Raw genomic sequence first — 22,344 nt, forward strand, 5'->3', positions numbered from 1 at the left:
ATTCACAGACGGAATCTGCTGTGGAACTCTTGCATGTGGAATACAACCTGCTTTTGTGAGCCCGGCCTAAGTAAGAGAGAATCCCTTTGATAGTAAATGTAGACTACAGGAAAGTGGGTGGAAATTTGGTAACCTGACCACTTTACAAATGATGTTAAGATTCTTAAGGCCGCTCTCACACAATGACAATGGGACTCCCTGCAGAGATGAATAAATCCTCTGCCACAGCTGTCACAGGACCGCAATGTTCTCCCATTGAATTCAATAGAGCCGGCGCTACAGCCAGCTCCATTGAAAGCAATGGGCTGCTGGCAAGCCCTGCAGTGATTTTTGGGAAAGGGCTTTAAATATAAGCCCCTCCTGAAAATCATCCCTAAAATGTGTAAAAAATAAATATATATATATATACTTACCTCTCGGCAGCTGCCGGGGCTCAGGCGTGTCTAGCCGGGTCTTCTCCTGAACTGCTATGAAGAGCTTTGAACAGGCAGGGATTTAAAATCAATGCCTGCTGAAAGGGCTGCCCCTGATTGGCTGAGCACTGTGAACAATCAAAGGCAGGTCTCAGCTATTGAATGACAACTGAGAGCTGCCTTTGATTCGTCCCTGCGCTCAGCCAATTAGAGGCAGCACTCACCCATTCATTGAATTCAATCAACGGCTAAATTCAATGAATTTAGCCATTGTGACAACATGCAATTCCATACAAATGGGGCTACCCTACTAATGTCATTATTCTCAAGAATGTCACATTCCATGTCTTCAATACTTTAGAGGATAGCATGGAGCTTCTTCACCAGTGGGGCCTCACACCCTCTCAACCACAAAGGCAAAAATCACCCCAAAGCCCTGCATCTTTTTTCAAGATTACTCATGATTGGAGCTCTACATCTAAAGTCACTTGAGGTACTTTCACATGTATTTCTTTCCTGAAGGTCTTTACATGTGAACACAATTTTCCTCCAAAGTACTCCCCACGTTTGTGCAGTTTAACGCATTGCTCTATTTGAACACACCTGTTTCTTTAATATTGTCATGATGTCAAGGAGTTGTTCTATGTTTTCATACTTCTCCATCTTCCATTAGTGTGCACACTCTCTTCTTGGCCTACACTAAGCTTGAGCTACAATACTCACCATGGTGGGTAAAATTATGTCCATGAATGTTAGTGCCTGAATGTCTCCTTTAATAGACCCCTTCAATAGAGGGAGGCAGAAAGAATGAATACAGATATCCTGTGGGTTCAAGAGTCCCATTTCGAAGCATACTCTCTTCCTCACTTTTCTCATCCAATTATTAGTACATAAATTACTCTAATACTGACCAAAAAAAGTGAGGGGCTTTTGTCACTGCCAAGGACACTTTGACTTTCTAATTAATCAATGGGATTTCTAACCATAAAGAAAGGTTTATCATCCTAGTCTGTACAATCAATAATTCCAAATCCATGATCATTAATATGTATGCATTCAACTCCTCTCACATTTCCTTTTTGAATTCATTAAGAAGGAGATTGTGGGAGAAGACAACAGAGAAGCTTATTCTCTGCAGAGATTTCAACATAATGTATGATGCTGAACTGGAAACAACATGCAAGAGCAATAGACCTGCTCCCCATTTGAGTTTGGGGCTTCTACAGGAAGACATCCATGATATATGGAAATGCCTTAATGCTGCTCAGAAGAAATTCGCCTTTTATTCTCATAGATACAATGTTTGTACTCAAATTAATATGTTCCTAACTGTTGTTGTTTTTGTTTAGTCATTCACGACCCTCAGCAACCCTGAAGGCAAGCTCTCTACATGTTTTTCGGTTTTGCACTGCTTCTTTCAGTCGTGTGATATCCATGCCAGTATCAGCTTTGACAGCATCGGCCATCGTGTCCTTTGACGGCCGGGTCTTCTTATGCCACTGATCTGTCCAAGCATTATAGATTTTTCAAGCGACTCTGCTCACATCACATGGCCAAAATACATGAGTCCTAACTAGAAAATGGTTATTGCAGGGCATTAAATAATGTGACCTCAGGCACATCACCTGGTCAGACAACATCCCTGTACTGTCACTGAAACATGTTCAAGACACTTTTGCAATCAAATTAAGGATTGTTTTTTAATTTTAACATGCCTACTGCCTGAGAACAATTCTCAGTCTGGAACTCCTACAACTTATATTATAAAGCCAATAAGTTAATGGCCAATAAAGTGAAAGCAGCACAAATTAAAGATAGAGTTGCCTATTTAAACTTTCAAAATCCCCATCAAAAGATTATATCCCCCTAAGCCATCACGGATAAATTCAGCAACTGCAATTATAAGGCGTACAACCTTCAAATTGATTTCAGCACCCATCGACCTACTCTTACTCAAATTAAGGAATTTATCCACTCTCTTAATCCCCCATCCAGCACTCAGGACCAACTTGAAACTTAAACAATAGAGATGAGCGAGCACCAAAATGCTCGGGTGCTCGTTACTCGAGTCGAACTTTCAGTGATGCTCGAGAGTTCGTTTCGAGTAACGAACCCCATTGAAGTCAATGGGCGACTCGAGCATTTTTGTATATGACTGGTGCTCCGCTAAGGTTTTCATTTGTGAAAATCTTAGCAAATCACCAAAGTCATGTAAAAAACACAGAAATGGATAGGGCAGGCGAGGAGCAACATGCAGGGCTGCATTTCGGGCTCCGAGGTCTCACTATTAAGCCACAATAGTGACAAGAGTGAGACCCCCCCGCACTGTCAGCATAATGATCGTTCTCCTCTGCCACAGCTGTAACAGCTGTGGCAGAGAAGAACAATGTTAGCCCATTGAATTCAATGGAGCCGGCAATACAGCCGGCTCCATTGAAAGCAATGGGCTGCCGGCGAGCGCGGGATGAATTTTCGTGAAGAGCTTAAAAATATAAGCCCTTACCTGAAAAAGAAAGATTTTAGTGTAAAAAAGAATAAAAATGCAGGCATTCTCTTCAATGGATCCGCTGCTGCTGCCGGCGACTCCATTGAAGACAATGGTCCGCTGGCACATCTGAATTCTTTTTCAGGGAAGGGCTTTACATATAAGCCATTCCCTGGAAATGAATTAAAAGTGATTTAAAAAAAAAAAAAAAAAAGATACTCACCTCCCTTCAGCTGCCGGGGCACAGCCGTGTCTTCTCCTGCTGTCCCCTGCACTGTGGTGCTGAACTGCTGTCATTCAGCTGAGAGCTGCGCTGAGCCAATCAGAGGCAACACTCACTCACCCATTCATGAATTCATGAATGGGTGTGAGTGAGATCTGCCTCTGATTGGCTCAGCGCTGAGCCAATCAGGGGGCAGGTCTGACTCACACCCCCTTCACACCCACTGCAGGCCAGCCGCGTTGAACTCCATCTGCCGGGACAAGGTGAGTATATATATATTTTTTATTTTTACACATTTCTGGATGAATTGCAGGGAAGGGCTTATATATTTAAGCCCTTCCCGACAATTCATCCCGCGATCGCCAGCAGCCCATTGCTTTCAATGGAGCCGGCTGTATTGCTGGCTCCATTGAATTCAATGGTCAGTGCTCGTTTAATCGAGACGAGTACCGCATGGTGCTCGTCTCGAGTAACGAGCATCTCGAGCACCCTAATACTCGAACGAGCATCAAGCTCGGACGAGTATGCTCGCTCATCTCTATTAAACAACCCTATTACAGAATCTGATAATAAGACAGCTCAATATTCACAACTTTGCACAAACAGATAAAATACTATATTTAGAAGAATTCAAAGATTTGAATGTCCATCTCAATTATGACTAAATAAAGTGCAGAAGCTATAGTTTATTAACACAGTCTAGTCTAATGTACATACTGTATCCCACATCTGGTTACACTATCACAACAAAGAAAAAACATGCTTTTTCAATAACCTGAAAAATAATTTTTTGAGAGAAAACATTTCTCAAACAAAGCCCTCTAGATTTTTCTAAAAAGTCATTTTAGAGGGAATAACCCCATATTTATCTAATGGTCCAAGTTTCTTTACAAGCCTGAGACTTGTATTACTTCACTATCAAGTTTGTTAATTGGGAGAAACATTTCTCCAAGGTAGTTTGCTCTCAAGACTGAAATACTGCTTTTCTGTGGGCACACAAATCTACATCTTGTGCTTTGCATCGGGAGTAGTACTAGACGCTTTTATTACAATTGTATTACCCCCCCCCCCCGAGCGCGCCTCCTTTAAAAACATAAATAAATCCACAAAAAAATAGCTCAACCTCCCCAACATGTTGGAGAGGATGCGGGGAAATTGGCTCTCCTATATGATGATTTTGGAGCTGCTCTCCCATTTCCAGCCTATGGGTATCAGTATTTGCATTGATCTCTAGGGTGAGCTTTTCCAGACCTAGGTTTAACCCTTTTTTTTGAAAGGGATTGACAAAGTACTGATTCATAATATAATTATTAGTTGCCATATACTGCCTACCTCCTGGTAGCTAGGAATTGGAAAACTACAACTATGCCTTCATTATTTGAACTTACCTTGATTTTAACAACCAGATGCATATATGAAAAGACGTTTGCTAGGAATTGTAATATATTGGCTAAATTGTATAAGAGATGGAAGATCTGGATAGAGTTTTATGCAGCTTTGCAGCATACAAAAATTCCTGTCAAGGCTCTTCACCCTTACCACTGTTGCATAATCTCTCCTTAAATTAAAACTGAGTATAGAACTAAATTGGTTCACACTTACTGGTTCTAATCTAGTTTCCCCCTTAGCCAATCCTCCATCATCACACGTGTGCGCTATAAACTTGGACGATTGTGTCAATTTTCTTTTAAAGACCGATAATACGAAATAGTTGAGTAACAATTTCACTCAGCCTGATTGGTCCTACTTTTGTCTACGGACAGTGGCATAGATTCTAACTTACCGGTTTTTATCGGATTTGATATATGTGTGTATGTTCTTCCCCTTTTGTCTTTTTAGTTATTGTCAATTAAAAGTTATATTTTAATATCTTTAGCCTAAGGGTCCACGTAGTAAATTTTCTCTAATATATAGTTGGACTGAAACTGCTCTGTAAAATTGCAATGAATATATGCCAGTGTAAATGGATCAATGAAAATGAATGTAATTTAATTGACTTCATTCACCGCATAATATGCATGCATATTAAATTATGCTCATGTGACCCCAGGCTTACTCCAATGCTTATATCTTATCACTTGATGTTACTCCATCTCAATTTCGATAAAATTCCAATGGTTTGAAAAATAATAAAAAATACAAACACAGTCGAACTAAAGCAATACACATAAGTGAATGTGCCATTATTGCCTTTTATTGAGCACATTGAGTAAAATTCTTCAGTGCAAGGAGAAAAAGTAAGTGAACCCTTTAAGTCAGTAAACTGTAGATCTCCTTTAGCATCAATTACCTCGACTAAACATTCCCTGTAGCTATAAATATGATTAGTACAATATTGAAGGGGAAGGTTGGACCATTGGTCATTGCAAATGTTTTTCAGTTTGTCTCTAGTTCTGGGATATCTTACATTTGCAGCTCTCTTTATGTCATGCTACAGCATCTCAATAGGTTTAAGGCCGGGACTCTGATTTGATTATTGTGGAACATCAAACATAGTAGCATAGTATGTTAGGCTGAATGAGGACAATGTCCATCTAGTTCAGCATGTTTTAACCTCCTTCCTGTTGGTCCAGAGGAAGGCAAAAAACCTTCAAGGTGGTCTCAGATAAACTTTGGATGGGTCACAATTAGAGATGAGCGAGCACCCAAATGCTCGGGTCCACGTTATTTGAGTCGAGCTTTCGTAAAATTCAAGAGCTCTACTCGAGTAACAAACCCCATTGACTACAGTGGGAGACTCGAGCATTTTTGTATGTGGGACGCCGGGCCCCGAGCTTTTTTTTTTTTTTCTTGGTTCGTGTTCTCTCTCCCCTTCCTGCAAGACAGAAAAATTTGCCAATGACGCGCTGCGTTGCTGCGGGGAGGGGCCAAAACAGGCACGTCATAGCGGGGAGGAGCCAAAAGCTGGGGCGGGGTCGAACACGATTTGATGCTCGTTCGAGTAACGAGCACCATCGAGTATGCTAATACTCGAACGAGCATCAAGCTCAACAGAGTATGTTCGCTCAACTCTAGTCACAATGTTTTTTTTTGGACTAGCACTTCATAGTATCCCTCCAATTGTAGCTTATAGATATTTTGGTAGTTCTTTCACTGTTATCCATAGGTTCTTTATCACCTTATTCAGGATTGCCTGTTGTGCTTGTAAAGCAATCTTACAAGGGTTATCTATCTCTGAAGATTCATGACCCATCCTCTCTAACTGTGTCTTAGATAGCAATCAAGTCATATTTTATTAATGATCAAAGCAGAATTCCAGCTGTTTATGAATCTTTCACTTACTTTTTCTTGAAAATTGCAGACAATATAAACTTGACACTTTAAATACACAGTTTCAGCAAATTAAATTTACCTTTTCAATGACTGTTGTTGCTGTTAAGTGTCAAATTAAAATGTTCTGCAACTGTGTATTTAATGTGTATTGTGTATTTAATGGAGGGTTGGAAATTGTCAAGTACAAGGCTTTGCAATCTCTACTGCTCCCATTGAAATGAACAGAGTGGCGGCCCACATGCACAACCTCCGCTCCATTCATGTGAGGACCTCTAGGGCTCATATTTTTTGAATTGGAGGGGGTTCCAACGGTCAGACCCCCTCTGATCATAAATAGAGATAACAGCTGTGGCAGAGAAGAACGATGTTTGCCCATTGAATTCAATGGAGCCGGCAATACAGCAGGTTCCACTGAAAGCAATGGGCTGCCGGCGATCGCGGGATGAATTGTCGGGAAGGGCTTAAATATATAAGCCCTTCCCTGCAATTCATCCAGAAATGTGTTACAATAAAAATATATACCGTATATACCGGCGTATAAGGCGATGGGGCGTATAAGACGACCCCCCAACTGTCACCTTATACGTCGGGAATACAGCGGAGCAAAGAATAAAAATCATTACTCACTTCTCCTGGTGTTCTGCGGCGCTGCTGCAGGCTGTCGCTCCCTCCTGGTCCCCGGCAGAGCATTGCTTTCTGGACACAGGGCTTGAAATCCCCGCCTCCAGAAAACACACGTGCCTTCAGCCAATCACAGCCAATGACAATGATGACAGTGAATCGCCGGCAGCCCATTGCTTTCAGTGGGGGGGGGGGGGGCACTCTTGCCGCTATTGTGGCTTAATAGTGGGACCTGGGAACTTGAGATGCAGCCCAACATGTAGCCCCTCGCCTGCCCTATCCGTTGCTGTGTCGTTCCCATCACTTTCTTGAATTGCCCCGATTTTCACAAATGAAAACCTTAGCGAGCATGGGCGATATACAAAAATGCTCGAGTCGCCCATTGACTTCAATGGGGTTCGTTACTCGAAACGAACCCTCGAGCATCGCGAAAAGTTTGTCCCGAGTAATGAGCACCCGAGCATTTTGGTGCTCGCTCATCTCTAATCATAAATTGTTTGCCTTTTCTGCAGAGGAGGGATAACTTTATAACTTGGCACAAACCCATTTCAGTGTTGAGTTCATCTTTGCTACATCTGTGTTGCAGCTCATAGTGCCCTAGCTGTATAAAACATATTCATGGTTAGAGATGAGCGAATTGTTTTGCTCAGTTTGAATTTCTCTTATAAACAAACTGATTTTTAGTGTGATGCATGGGATGAAGCAATTCATCAAGTCTGAGATTTAAATTTGTCCAATTCAAGCAAGTAATAAGAAAATTGCTCATCTCTATCCAGGATGCTTAAAAGCTTTATTGACAGACTGAACATCTGCATTTTGACTTCAGTGGACATTTAAAGCAACTTCACTTTCGGAAGGATTTTGATTTATATCAATTTTTATTAAACAAATAATTAGAACTGGAAAAAAATATTTCCATTTTCTATCACTTTACATTAACTGTAACAGAGTGGTGATTTTACCTGCACAGTAATATATACAAGTGTATAATAGATGGGTTGGGCATTACATGTCAGATAGATGTAGTTAGTTGTTATTGTTCATTTAACATATTTTCCAATGTTTTTTGAACTCCTGCAGTGTGTCAACTGATGCATAAATGCAGTGCATACCAATGACGCTCTCTAAAGGCCTCGTTTATTATTATTTGTTTGATTAACACTGATGAATATTCATCCTCATTAAAAGATCTGAGACTGGTTCAGGATAGTATATGTGTGTACAAATAGAAACGCACTTCATCAGGAAGCATATCGCCAAGCTGACAAAATAGACTGGTTACTTACTTATATGCACAGGTGATCAATAATATGTGTATGTTTATTTCTAATTGTGAATCTATGTATCTACAGATAGAGCACATATACTATATGAGCATATAACATACACATGCACATTACATATACACATATATACACCCCATACATACATTGTACCCAAGCAGCACATGTACACTAACAAATAGCAATATAGCAGCATACATTGGTTATACATATGAAACATTTTACATTGCCAGGTCTATTAAGGAATTGTGATAAAAAACACAAATGCTATTGTCATACAGAAGCATATACGTTGGTGGCTATCAATCATAAGAGAGGGGGAAGTAAAATCCCTCTATGACTACAGCAAACTTATAATCATGAGACTGGTTTATGACTTTTAAACAACATGGCGTAAATATAGGTAGTGCAGAGGGTATGGTGGCATTCAGGCCTTGGAATCACACAAACATATGTATATTTGTGCCAAGTTTCTGTGCATCTGGCATTGCCTATTTGCTTGTGTAACAGCATTTTTTGCTGTACTTTTTGTGAATTGGAATCTAATGGGACAGTAAATGGTTTATATAAAGCAATATATAATTTATCAGCAGATTTTTAATACTTTCACGCTCAATGATGTACATTTACGTCACAAAAAGCAGGTTGTTCCTACGTCATGCCATAAATGTACATTATAGTGACTGTCCTGGCCCAGAGGCTTCAGTGTTGCCCGCAGCATCTAGGTGATTTACAGAGAGACAGGATTCCCTCTCTTACCCCATTGGCCCATTGAAATGCAATCACTGGGTATAGATGGTTGTTGTGCCAGCAACAGGCCTAACCATGGCATCTAAAACTGCGATATATAGATACCTACAAGGCCATGCCAATGGCGGTATCTAATAGGATGTCAGTTAAGATAATGACAAGTAGGCACAACATATTGCGCACTGAAATGACATATTTGTGGAAAAATTATATATATGAGCCTTTGTGGCGCAGAGTGTTATAGCAGCAGAAATGCTGTCCTAAGCTCTCACTCATAATCTGAAGGTTGCAGGTTCAATCCCCATGTGGTTCAGGTAGCTGACTCAGGGTTGACTCAGCCTTCCACCCTTCTGAAATCGGTAAAGAGTACCCAACTTGCTGGGGGGTAAAAAGAAGACTCAGGAAGGAAATGGCAAACCACCCCACAAGAACAGTCTGCCTAGAAAATGTCACAATATGACATTACCCAAGGAGTCAGTCATGACTCCCTGTGTAAAGTGTGTAGAAATATGCATGCCTCTTCGAAGAAGAACCCTGCATAGGTTCACAAGCTCACATTAACATCATGTATTTTTTTTCAATATTAAGTTTTTTTATTGATAGCAAATTTGGATGCTGTACAATACAATTGCATAGATTTAGTTATGTCAAATGTAAAAAGGGCAGCGCCTTGATTAGACCTCCACTGTGTGTTCTTCTTTAATCCTCTTGCTATCCACCCATGATAAAGCACAGCATGTACAACGTAAAAACAAAACCCCCCATGGGAATGGGGGTAGGATGAAATTAGAATATAGTTGTGTATGCGCTCATGCAGAGGAAAAGATGGAAATCTGAAAATAATTGTGGGTACTTAAGTGAGTACCCACAATTATTTTCAGATTTCCATCTTTTCCTCTGCATGAGCGCATACACAACTATATTCTAACAGATTGAGTTATGATAACGTACAAGCATACAGATTCATTTTTTGTCTAAAGTTAACCCGAACATACGGCATATGATCTATACACTTATATATTGCTCTTTCCTACTAAAACATTTAGTTATGTTGCAATGTCCTTCATTATATTGCAGGTGAGCTACCTGATCTTTGTTTACTGAAATTTAATAAAAACTTGAAAGCTTTTTCCACAACTCAGTTGACACTAACGCGGGGGGAGATGTTTTTGCTAGGCATTAAAAGGTATCATATCTACAAGATTACGTGGTTTCTCTTGCTGGGAACAATCACATTTTTCTAAAACGAATAAGGGGACAATTACAATACAGAGTTATAGGAAATTATACTCTACAATTGCTATGTAATTGGAAATACAAGCATTTTAAAACAGACATGTTGGAGAAGGCGACAGGTAGAGATGAGCGGCGTACTCGTTAAGGCAAATTACTCGAGCCAGTATCACCATTTTCGAGTACATGCCTGCTCATCCGAAAAGATTCGGGGGGCGGTGGGAGTGAGCAGGGGGGAGCTCTCCCCGCTGCCACCCGAATCTTTTCGGGCAAGCAAGCATGTACTCGAAAATAGCGATACTCGCTCGGGTAATTTGCCTTAATGAGTACGCTCGCTCATCTCTAGTGACAAGTCCTCTTTAGAGGGTTAATTTATTATAATCCACTTCATGGGTCATAAAAATATAAATTTACTCTTGTACAGTAGCTCTAGAGAGAACTTTATAACAAAAGTTTTTTTTAGCAAATGTCAGATGAACCCCCCCCCCCCCCCCTGCCCCCATCCCTCAGATTACTCTGAACTCTGTTCATTCTTCAAGAAAAGAACATTACAGTTTTGGATGGACAGAGCTTACTTTACTTCAAATGGATTTAGTTCCAGTTCTATCACTACTATCAACATCTCTTGTATCTCAGAAAACCTCTAATTTATGCACATTTAACCCTACAGATGCTGCAGTCATTGCTGACCATGGCATCTAAACATTTTTACAGAAAAAAAACAAAAAGCTTATTTTCTCTACTACATTCGGAACAACCTATACTATAAAATATTACATTATTTATCTGGGACGGTAAGTTCCATTTTAAAAAAAAAAAAGGAAAATGCCAAAATACTTGTTTTCTATTTATCTCACTTCCCCAAAACAGGAATAAAAAGAAATCAAGAAGTCTTATATACCTCTGAATGGACCAAAAAATCTACAAGTTACCCGGCAAAAAACAAGCCTGACTACAGCTGTCAGAAAAAAAAAAACTGTTCCGGTCTTGGAATGGGCTGAGACTACATTTGCAGTCATCACTTCTCACTAGTGACTTATAGAAAAAAAGTCCCATATTGTCTTCCTTTTAGACAGATATTTGATTCTTGGTGGGTAAATGTTGGGCATGTATGTTCTCCCAGATCCATTGTTTGCCCTCCTATAGTTAGGTATTGAAAAATACGAGATTAGTTCCAGAAAACTGATTTCCCATGTCTGTTTAGCAGCTAACTACCTTGTAGGCAAACTTTGGAGGCCTCCAACTCCTCCTATGCTAATTGCATTGACAAATAGGATTTCAGAGCATTGCGTATGTGAACACTTATCTTCCCTCATAAACAATAACCATAATAATTTGTATCACACTTGGAACTCATATTACATGCATTGTGAAGACTAATTTCTTCTTTATCTGGCAGTAATAGTTCTGATTGGTTCGTCTTCATTCTTTCTCTATTTAAGTTTGCACCTTTTTTATTATATGCTCCAACATGCCACCACTGCTATAATATTTGCATTTATGGAACCCTTTTGCATTTTACTCTTTGTTATATAAAAAAATATTCAATAAAAATGTATTAGTACAAAAAAAAATATCTAGAAATATCTGGCATCTGGTTACTGAAGTAAAAAAATGTTCAGATGTTTTATATTTTTAACATTTCCAATAATATGGTTTCTAAAAAAAATCAATCTCTGCTTTTTTTCAGATTTAAAAGCATTGAAGCGATAAAAATGAATTCATTATTGCTGGAAAATATCAACTAAGAAGGAAAAAAATCCAATTTAAATTAAGTTTTTTAATTTAACCTCTGTTGGGAGACTGAAACTATGATACCTTGTCTAGTGTTGATGTTCCTGCTGTGGATTTCTAAACCAAATCCTTGTTGTGCTGAACTCTACTTTAAAAGGACTTCGGGGGATCAGCCTAAACAAATATTGCAACATTTCCCTGTGAATGATGGCAAACTATTAAATCGTCAGAAACGTGGATGGATGTGGAATCAATTCTTCTTGCTGGAAGAGTATACTGGATTGGATTACCAATATGTAGGCAAGGTCTGTATTGCTTACTGTTAACAATATTTCTATTCTAATGAATGATTAAGTCTTTGTGAAGAAGGCATGTCATAACTACCCAGTAAATATTATACTATACAGTGTATGGTTTACATGTAGCAAGGTTGGAGTCTTCCACAGAAGACAACATTGTTGATGATGTTCATATGGATTCTTATTTTTCCTAAAGATGAATGATTAGTATATTATATTTGTCCTTAGTCTTTTCAACTGGCCATCCGTTACTTGATGCACAGATCTACTTTTTAAGCAATATTTTTCATATTGTGTCAGGGCTCAGTCAGACAACCGTTTTTTTAAAAGCATGTTAGGTGCGTTTGTGAATCGCATCTATTAAGAACCAATGCTTTTCAATGAAAGCGGTAACATGTGCGTTTTTTACATGCAAATAAAATTTGCACCTGTATAAAATAGAGCAGCGATTCGCAGAACACACCTAACTGCGCACAGAGTTTCCATCCCTATCGCCTGTTGCGGCTGTGACAGCTGCGGCAGGAGATTCCTTTTATGTGAACCATCCAGGGGTTTCACCTTGTGGTTAATGGGGCTGGCGGCAGCAGTGCAGACCCTATTGAGAACATACAGAGAAGATCGCGATCCTCTGCCACAGCTGTGACATCTGTGGCAGAGGATTTCTTCAACTCCACGGGGAGTCCCCTCATCACTAAACACTGTGACAGCACTATAGAAAGAATCCCCTGTGGCAGGGGATTCTTTACTCCCCACGGGGAGTCCCTTTGTCACTGAATACTGTGACTGTGCTGTCACAGTGTTCAGTGATAAGGGGACTCCCCACAGAGACAAAGAAATCCTCTGCCACAGCTGTCACAGCTGTGGCAGAGGACTGCAATCTTTTCTGTATGTTCTGTATGACTAATAACAATTAATGAAGAGTTTACTTTATCACTCTGCATTTCACCTGACATTCATTTTCCTCTCAGAATACAGTGAAGAAAAAAAAAACTAATAGATTTATTAATCTTCATTGCCCACTACAATTCCACCCTGATTTCTTTTTAAAGGGTCAACACTTTCTATTTTAATCTTTTTACTATTTATATAAGTGAAGAATGGTTTAGTGCTAGTTTTACTCTTTTTGACAATGAGTCTGTGTCTTCATCTTTGCAGCTTTTATTTGTTTTTTACATACTTTTTTACTAATACCGTGTTTCCCCGAAAATAAGACAGTGTCTTATATTAATTTTTGTTCAAAAAGGTTTAACTTTTTTACATGTATAGCTGCCTGGACACTATTTAAATTGACTTTTTAAATTAACTGTTAGCAGGGCTTAATTTTGGAGTAGGGCTTATATTTCAAGCATCCTCAAAAAGCCTGAAAAATCATTTTGCATCCTCAAAAATTCTGGAAAATCATGCTATGTCTTATTTTCAGGGCATGTCTTATTTTCAGGGAAACAGGGTAGCTTTTTAGTGCCTCTTCCCTGCCTTCTTGTTTTAATAGTTTAAATGCTTTCTTTTTCCTGTTTGCTGCTCCGTTTACATCTTTAGGCCTCAGTCACACAAGCGTTTTGTTTGCACACAAATAAGCACGCAAAATCAGCGCTTCTAAAAGAACCAATGAGTTCCTACAGAAGACAGATTTTTACACACGCAAAATACTTGCACCTTCCAAAGATAGGACATGCAAGTGCAACTCACATCTAGGATCCGTGGTGCGCGCAAAGATAGGACCTGTGCTATCATTGGAGCGTGCTTTCCATAGACTCCTATGGGAGCTGGAAAACACGCACCATGCACCTCCGATCGTGTGAACGGGCTACTTCAAATAGATGGAATTCACCTGTTCACGCAATCTTCCCTACATGCGATGGGCGATGTTTTTGCGTACCTGTTTGTGCGTGAAAAAATGCTTGTGTGACTGAGCCCTGTTGAGCTACATTGGTTTTCTTCTATTTCTAACTCTTTTATTCCTGTAAATTATGACTCATACAAATTGGGGTTTCCATCTGAATACAGTTTTCCACAATTCAGGCAAAACTCTGAGACGGAAACCCATAACATAGACAGAAACTCCGTGTGAAAAGAGCCTAATACTATTAATCTAAAACACTTTAAAGGTGATTTCACTCAGCATTTTTTTAAAGCCATTGCAGTTTTTAAGGCAGATTTTTTTAAGCAAAGCTGGAAGTGAATCTTTCCTTTTATGGTCTAAAAAAAATCTGCATTAAAAAACTGACAGAAGCTAAAGTATTTTTACAAAATATGCCATATGTGAAATCATCCCAAGGACAAATGTGTGCAACCTTGTTTTCACCCTCATGTATTTTGCACTTGTAGTATTAAATAGATATCCAGGGCTATTTGAAATGATGACCTATTCTGTGGATAGGTGCAGAGATGAGCGAGCATGCTCGTTTAAGGCTGCTACGCGATCGATTAGCAGTTTTATCGAGTAACTGTGTACTCGCCTAAGCAGCATGCGGGGGGGGGGGGGGCAGTGGCCAGCAGGGGGTAGCAGGGGGCAGCAGAGTGGAGAGAGAGAGAGATCTCTCTTACTCTCCCCACACTCTCTCCCGTTCCCCCCGCCGCCCCCCACCCTGCATGCTGCTCGGGCAAGTAGACAGTAACGCGATAAGACTGCTATTCAATCGAGTAGCAGCCTTTAACGAGCGTGCTCGCTCATCTCTAGTCATCAGTTGTTGACGGATGGGGTCTGTAAATTAGCTGGCAGTAGGTCAACATTGTCATCAGCGTTCGCTGCAGGAAGTAAGAGCACCAGCTTCACTCTTTTTGAAATCAATGGGTGCACCTTGCTTCTTTTCCACTTCCTCGATATGACATCCTGACCATAGGAGGAGCAGAAAGGGGGAGACAAGTGCGGCTCTCCATTGATTTTAATTGGAGTGAAGCTAGCACTCCCACTTCCTGCAGGGACCGCTGATTACGGCATCGGGCCCACTGCAGTGACAGTGGTCTGGACAATCGATTAATGGACGGGGAACTGAGAGGCGGACCCCTATCCATCAACTACTGATGACCTATCCAAGGGATACCACTTTAATGTATTATGTTTAGTGCATGCTCAATAATACTCTGCTAGATAGATGGATTATTGGACTTTTTGTAATAAAGCTAAAACTACATCATACACAATCCCTGCGGTTACATCTCTTATTTACTTTTAGAATTACAAACAGCAATGTGTATTATAATTTGGAACGTTTAGAAGCGGACTCCATGGTTCATGGCATCTCCCATGAACTGTAGTACAATAACAACAGCAAAAACATCAATATTTGCCTATGATTGGGAAATGATGCCAGAGATCGTCCAGCCGTCAGAAATAATGCAACAATGTATCAGCCTATTTTACAACAACTTGTTGTCATGCTGTGTAACCTTGTCGGCCTCGACTAAATAAACATGAATTAACATTGCTAAAATTAAAAAATAACATGCTTTAGAAAATTATGAACAGAAACCCTACATTCTGAATAGAATTCCAAATAGAATTACACAGTGTATTGCGGAGCCTTGCAAAATCAGCCTGTTATTTGATTTATTATTTATTTTTAATTAAAGCCTCAGTACCTTGTGCTTACATTTCCTGTGGCTGCTTTCTTGTATGAATATTTTGCTTTTTCGTTCTGTATTCAAAGGGCCATTTTTGCCTTATTGTCCTGTGTGTCTTGCTATATACAGGATTAAGCTGATTTATTAGCAAGTATTTCGTTTTATTTTATCACCACAATGCACATGTTTACATAGAACTCTCTGTGTGAGGTACTGAAAAATGCAGTGCATTATGCAGGGTAGATAAAATTCCATATAGAGAAAACCTCGAAGGGATTATTACTGTTTAGTTTCATCTTTTCGCTGTGCATATTAAACAGTAAAATCATAAATGCAATGTATGGGGTATTCAGTTCAGATGTATGTCGCACCTATTTTATTTATTAACTCTTTCAATAATGGGATTTATTTTGTTTCTATTCTAGTATTTCACTTTTGCCTGACATTGACTTATCTCCTTTTTTCTGAAGCGTGTTCGATTATTGAGGTTGAGCGCCATTGATATATCAATTATGTTATTTAGTATCCAGTGCTTTATTTTGAAAAAGCCAATGGAAACATGCTGGTTTTTGAACACTTTGAGTACAAATAAATGTACTGATGCATATTATTTATTATAGTAGAATTTTATGCTTTTTTATAGATTCAATGTTATGCTTTAAAAATCACATATCTAAATGTGAGCTTTTTATACTATGTCTCTGAATTGGCCAGCAGGCAGGTGTAAGAGGGTTAAGTCCTACATGTGGCCCTTCACCCTTCTAATTCGATCCAACTTGAGGATGGTGCGATGAAGATGCAGATATCCAGCAATATACTTGAATTAACTTTAATCGTAAGGCTTAAAGATTAGGAAATTGGGGTTACAGAATCTCTTAATGTCCAGAGCTTGGTAGTTACTAACAGAAATGTAACCGTCTCCTTTAGTTCTAGTTACAGACTCCGCTAAAACAAAAAAGTTTGGTACCATGTTAGCCAGTAGAGCACAGTGTTATTGCTCTCAATAAGAGAAACCAAGTAATCTTGTAGATATGACACCTTTTAATTGCTAACAAAAATACATGATGTTATAGCAAACTTTCGAACATCTCAGGATTCTTCCCAAGGAATATTTATGCCAGTTATGCCTAAGGAAGAATCCTGAGAGGTTCGGAAGCTCGCTATAACATCATGTACTTTTGTTACCCATTAAAAGGTATCATATCTACAAGATTACTTGGTTTCTTTTACCGAGAACAATCCCACTAGACTTTGTTGAATCACAGGCCAACTAACTCTAACTGAACATGATATGGCATCTAGACTCTCACAGTTTTTAATCACAACAGCAGGATTCCTCAGAATTTTTTCTGAGCTCACAGTACAGTCTCTCACTTCGGGGTATCATACCCAACCTACTCCTCTACTCCAGAGACACCTTTTGGTCATGGGTTCCCTCACACATGGCTGTCTCCAATGCAGCCTCAGTTGAGATGAGTCAACTAGACAGGAAAGTGAATTACCACTAGAGATGAGCGAGCACGCTCGGATAAGTCAGTTACTCGAGTAACTGCATTCTTTTCCGAGCGTGCTCGGGTGGGTGGCGGGGGTAAGTGGGGAGCAGCTGAGGGTAGTGGGGGAGGGGTGGGGGAGAGAGATCTCTCTCATTCTCTCCCCCGCTATCCCCCGCCGCCCCCCTAAGCAAGCACGCTCAGACAAGAATGCAGTTACTCAAGAAGAGCGAGGCTCGCTCGAGTAACTGACTTATCCGAGCGTGCTTGCTCATCTCTAACACCCAACAGAAGCTCGGGATCAACCATCCTAGTATGATTTACTAAGTGAATCCAACTCACAGATCAGGCCTGTTGGTTCTAGTTAATACCAGTTAGGCTTGTGCAGCTGCAAGTGGCATGAATGTTCTAGACCCTCATGCTAGTACACTCTGACTTTAGTGACACATGCAAGGACACTACTGCTCGCTCCCTCCTATAAACCCTTATATTGTTTAAAAGTGATACCTAGTGTCAAGAGTGAGCATCACTGTAGCATTGTATCAAATTGAGTATAAACAGGATGGGGCAGTGCATGGCCCCGCACATTTTCCACACATCACAGTGGAAAACAGAGCATCCCACTGAAGATTTAGAGGCACAGTATTATGTAAGAGAAGAAGGGTAAATGCACACATTGGTTCAGTAATGCAGGACTCAGCAAAACTTTTGAGTAATGTATCTCAATTAACGTCACTAGGACAGCAACAGTCAAATGAGGAAGACTTTAGTTCAGTTTAAACCTACTGTATTAGGGCTCAGTCAGACGAGTGATTTTTTTACAATTTTAGGTGTGTTAAAAAAAAAAAAAAAAACATGTAAAAAAAATTGCATGACCGAAGCAGCACACTCATTTTTTCAAATTTGCACTTGTTGTGCGGTCATACGATGGCAAAATTTGCACCCATCGCTATCCCCTGCTGCGGCTGTGATGACGAATTCCCCTGCTACAGCTGTGGCACAGGAGCACAATGTTCTCCCATTGCTTTTAATGGGGCTGCACATGTGAATTTTGGGTGCGTTTGCGAATTGCTGTCCTATTTTTTACAGGTGCAAATTTTCTTTGCAGTGAAAAACGGACATGTGACTGCTTTCATTGGAAAGCATTGGTTCTCATAGATGTGAATTGCAAACGTACATAGCATGTGCACAAAAAAACGCTCATCTGACCGAGCCCCAAGGATTGATTCACACAGGATGCCATTTTACACCACAGACAAATCTGCTACAAAATCTGCATGTCCCCCATGCAGAGCCTAATGGGGATTTGCCATTGGTTTGAATTTTGCAGCAATTCTACTGCAAATATGTATCAAAATTAACATGTAAAACAGGGAGATATTGCAGCAGATTTGTCTATAACATAACATGATGATATGAGTGAATCAACACCACAAGGCTACGTGGTTCAAACCCCCCCTTACACACTACTGCCATTGTTGTGTGTGTTTGTATGTATGATGGGCATTTGCTATTTTTATAAATGACAATGAAATGAATGTCAGACTGGCATTCCGTAGTCTATTAATGCTAAACAATCTGCAGAACTCTACTTAATTGTTAATATTTTTCACAAAGTGTACCTTCGAATTTGTAGTGTCCTTACCTCTGCTAAACAGAGGGAAAAGCCTCTATGATTGCCCAGCTGTGTAATTTAGGCTGTATTGCTTCATTTGGTATGTTTTGTCATTTAAGCACTGTACTCTTGTTATCTCTGAAGTGTCTGTTACAGTAATTGGGGGTTATTTAGGGGCACACTCCAAGTGATCCTTATATAGGCTTGTTTACTGGATCCAGATCATTGGTTTGACCTAAATATATGGGGTTTGGTGAGGTAGTTGGGTACAGGTCATGCATTGTTATGACCTTAAGGGCCCACTTACATGGCCATAGGCATTTTCCGTGTGCCCACCAGTGCCGTAAAAACACCTGAATGGCAAAGAGCATATACATCAAGGCTACGATGCTGTTGGGCAAGGGGAGACATTTCCCCTTCCCTCCCTCTAGCCGGCTCATCTCCTCTCTCCTCCCCTTTGGCCGTTTGCAATGGGAGGGGGTGGGATGAGGGTGGAGCCACTCTGCCCTTGTCCACAGCCAGCAATGGAAGAGGGCGGGGCTTAGCTCCCCCTCCCATTGCAAACAAGTGCAAGGGGAAGAGAGAGGAAAAGAAGGGGGAGAGAGTTGAGCAGCCATACTGTTAAACTCTCTCCCACCTCCCTTCTCCGGCAGCTAGCATAGGCTCCCATAGGAATATATGCAGCTGTCGGCGCCGGCGTAAAAGTGCCAGGGAGGGCACAATATTGTGAGAAAAAAAATTGTGGCATGCCCTATCTTTCTGCGATACGGGAATTTTTATCTCCCATGTTTCCCTATGGAGCCTCCTTTTTATCACATTGCAATGCATAAGTTCGGGATTTTTGTGCAATGCAATGCATTTTTAACATTAGGAAGTCCTATTGACTTTTGCGATAAAAACATTGCACGATTTCATCACACACAGCCGCAATGCATCGCAAGATTATTCTCAGGAAAAAACATAGCTGACGCTCAAAGATGATTTTCTCACGCCAAAATTGCAATCGCCCTCGTGAAACTAGCCTAAAGGAACCATCTGAGAAGATCCAGGCAGGAGATAATCAATCCCTCAGAATACTCAGTTCTTATCTCTAAGTATTAGAATTTGTGGCTGTCACTGTTCACAAGTTATGAGCCATTTACACGGGATGATTATCGCTCAAAATTAATTCAAACAGACGAATGTGAGCGAAAATCGTGCAGCGTAAATGCAAAAAAAACGCTCACTATTCCTTTGCAGGTCATTATTGCTGACTTTCAGTGAGTATAAAAACTATTGCTGGATCTATGGCTTCTTGTTCCGGATATATGCTCCCTAGAGATGAACGAGCATACTCGCTAAGGACAATTACTCGATCGAGCATTGTCCTTAGCGAGTACCTGCCCGCTCGGAAGAAAAGGCCACATTGGACACACATTTATTGTATTGTCTGTATGTACAGTACTGCATGGTAGGTGCTTTATGGAAGCTTTAATGCATGGCAGTTAAGGGCTTTTTTAAATGGCCAAATAGGCAGTTGAAATGGGTGAAGACTGTTTTTATAGGCTTTATCTCTAGCTCTATTGCAACTAATACACAAATGTTCACTTTAAAACAAGTCCAAGCTTGATCCTCTATCTGCTACACAGCCTAAGGGTGCGTTCACACGAACGTATATTGGCTCGGTTTTCACGCCAAGCCGATATACGTCGTCCTCGTGTGCATCGGGGGGGGGGGGGGGGAGGATGGAAAAGCCAGAAGCAGGAACTGAGCTCCTGCCCCCTCTCTGCCTCCTCTCCGCCCCTCTGCACTATTTGCAATGAGAGGAGGCGGGGCGGGGCTAAGTTCCGAGAATTAGCCCCGCCTCTCCCCATTGCAAATAGTGTAGAGGGGCCGAGAGGAGGCAGAGACGGGGCGGCAGCTCAGTTCCTGCTTCTGGCTCTTCCATCCTCCCCCTCTGCACACGAGGACGACGTATATCGGCTCGACGTGAAAACCGAGCCGATATACATTTGTTGGAATTCATCCTAAGATAAAGCAAGTTGAAGTGGCCCCTCTCCACCTAGAGCAAGTGTAAATGAGGAGCATTGGGGCTGCAAAGGAGCTGGCAGGTAGCAGGTGAGACAAAGAACAGAACCGCTGTCTCCTGTAGATAACCCCAAGGGAGGGGTTTCATAGATTTTTCTTCATGTTATCACTCTCCTCTTTATCAATCAGAGAGCATACTTGTTCTTTAATTGTCACATACTGAGCTCATTTTCCTTCAGAAAAGGAGTGAGAAGATCATCTAATTACCACTTTGTACCTAATTAGTCTGTATTGACTCTACAAACCACACATTTACCATATTGCGGTTTCAAATAAATCACTCCAATACTTGTATAACACAATACAATTTACACTCCTACTGTATTGCTTTTAATGTAAAATATGCTGACCACTTCTCTACCCATTCCACTTTACAGTCATAACGATAACAATTATCACTGGAAAAAAAGGCGCAATAAATTTTGACAGATGAAAAGATTTTCATCATTAGAAAATACATTTTCACACACTGACTGCCAGTATAAACAATCATTTTAAAGTAGGTCCATAAGAAAAATCAAGATTTGTATTCAGATAAGCATAGGGCTTGAAATATAAGCTATTCCCTGAAAATAATCCCTAGCTGCTGAAAAAAATGTTAAAAATTAAACATCACCTAGCAGCGCTGTCACGGCTCTGATGCATCTTCCCCCTGGCTCTCTGGCACTCTTCTAAAGCATTTTCTTCTGGCCAGGGATTTAAAAATCCCCACCTCTTGAAAGCACTGCCTCTGATTGGCTGAGCGATGTAACCGGAGGCAGTGCTTAGCCATTCATTGAATGGTTGCGATTGGTCCCTGCACTCAGCCAATCAGAGGCAGTGCTTTTAGGAGGCAGGGATTTTTAAATCCCTGGTCAGAAGAAAATGCTGCAGAACAGTGCTGGGGTGCTGGGAAGAAGATGAGCCGAGCCCCAACAGCGCTCTAAGTAAGTAAAGATTTTTTTTTGTTTTCAGCAGCTAGGGGTTATTTTTAGGGAAGGGCTGATATTTCAAGCCCTTCCCTGAAAATCCCTGCGGGGGTCGCCTTCATCTCATTGCTTTCAATAGGGCAGCAGCAGTGCCGGCCCCATTGAAAGCAATGGGATAGCATTGTGGTCTTCTGCAACAGCTATGACAGCTGTGGCAGGGAATATTTTCATCCCTGTGGGGAGCCTCATGATCACTAAACACTGTGACAGTGTTCTCACAGGGTTCAGTGATGAGGGGACCTTCATGCAGCAGCTGCTCCATTGAACAGGCAAAGTTTGATGCGCAAACTTTGCCCGTTGACTCGTTTTCTGCACATGCGAGCTGTGGG

General features: G+C 40.7%; 1 protein-coding gene across 1 annotated transcript in view; it reads left to right on the top strand.

Moving 5' to 3' along the window:
* Positions 1–12,029: 12,029 nt before the first annotated feature.
* Positions 12,030–22,344, top strand: part of LOC136578963 (cadherin-10) — a 356,335-nt gene continuing 346,020 nt past the window's right edge. Inside the window, exon 1 of the mRNA XM_066579189.1 lies at positions 12,030–12,320. Coding sequence (XP_066435286.1) covers positions 12,093–12,320 — 228 coding nt within the window. The 5' untranslated portion in view covers positions 12,030–12,092. The remainder of the gene's footprint in view (positions 12,321–22,344) is intronic.

The sequence above is a fragment of the Eleutherodactylus coqui genome, chromosome 9 (genome assembly GCF_035609145.1).
Source record: "Eleutherodactylus coqui strain aEleCoq1 chromosome 9, aEleCoq1.hap1, whole genome shotgun sequence".
Lineage (NCBI taxonomy): Eukaryota > Metazoa > Chordata > Amphibia > Anura > Eleutherodactylidae > Eleutherodactylus > Eleutherodactylus coqui.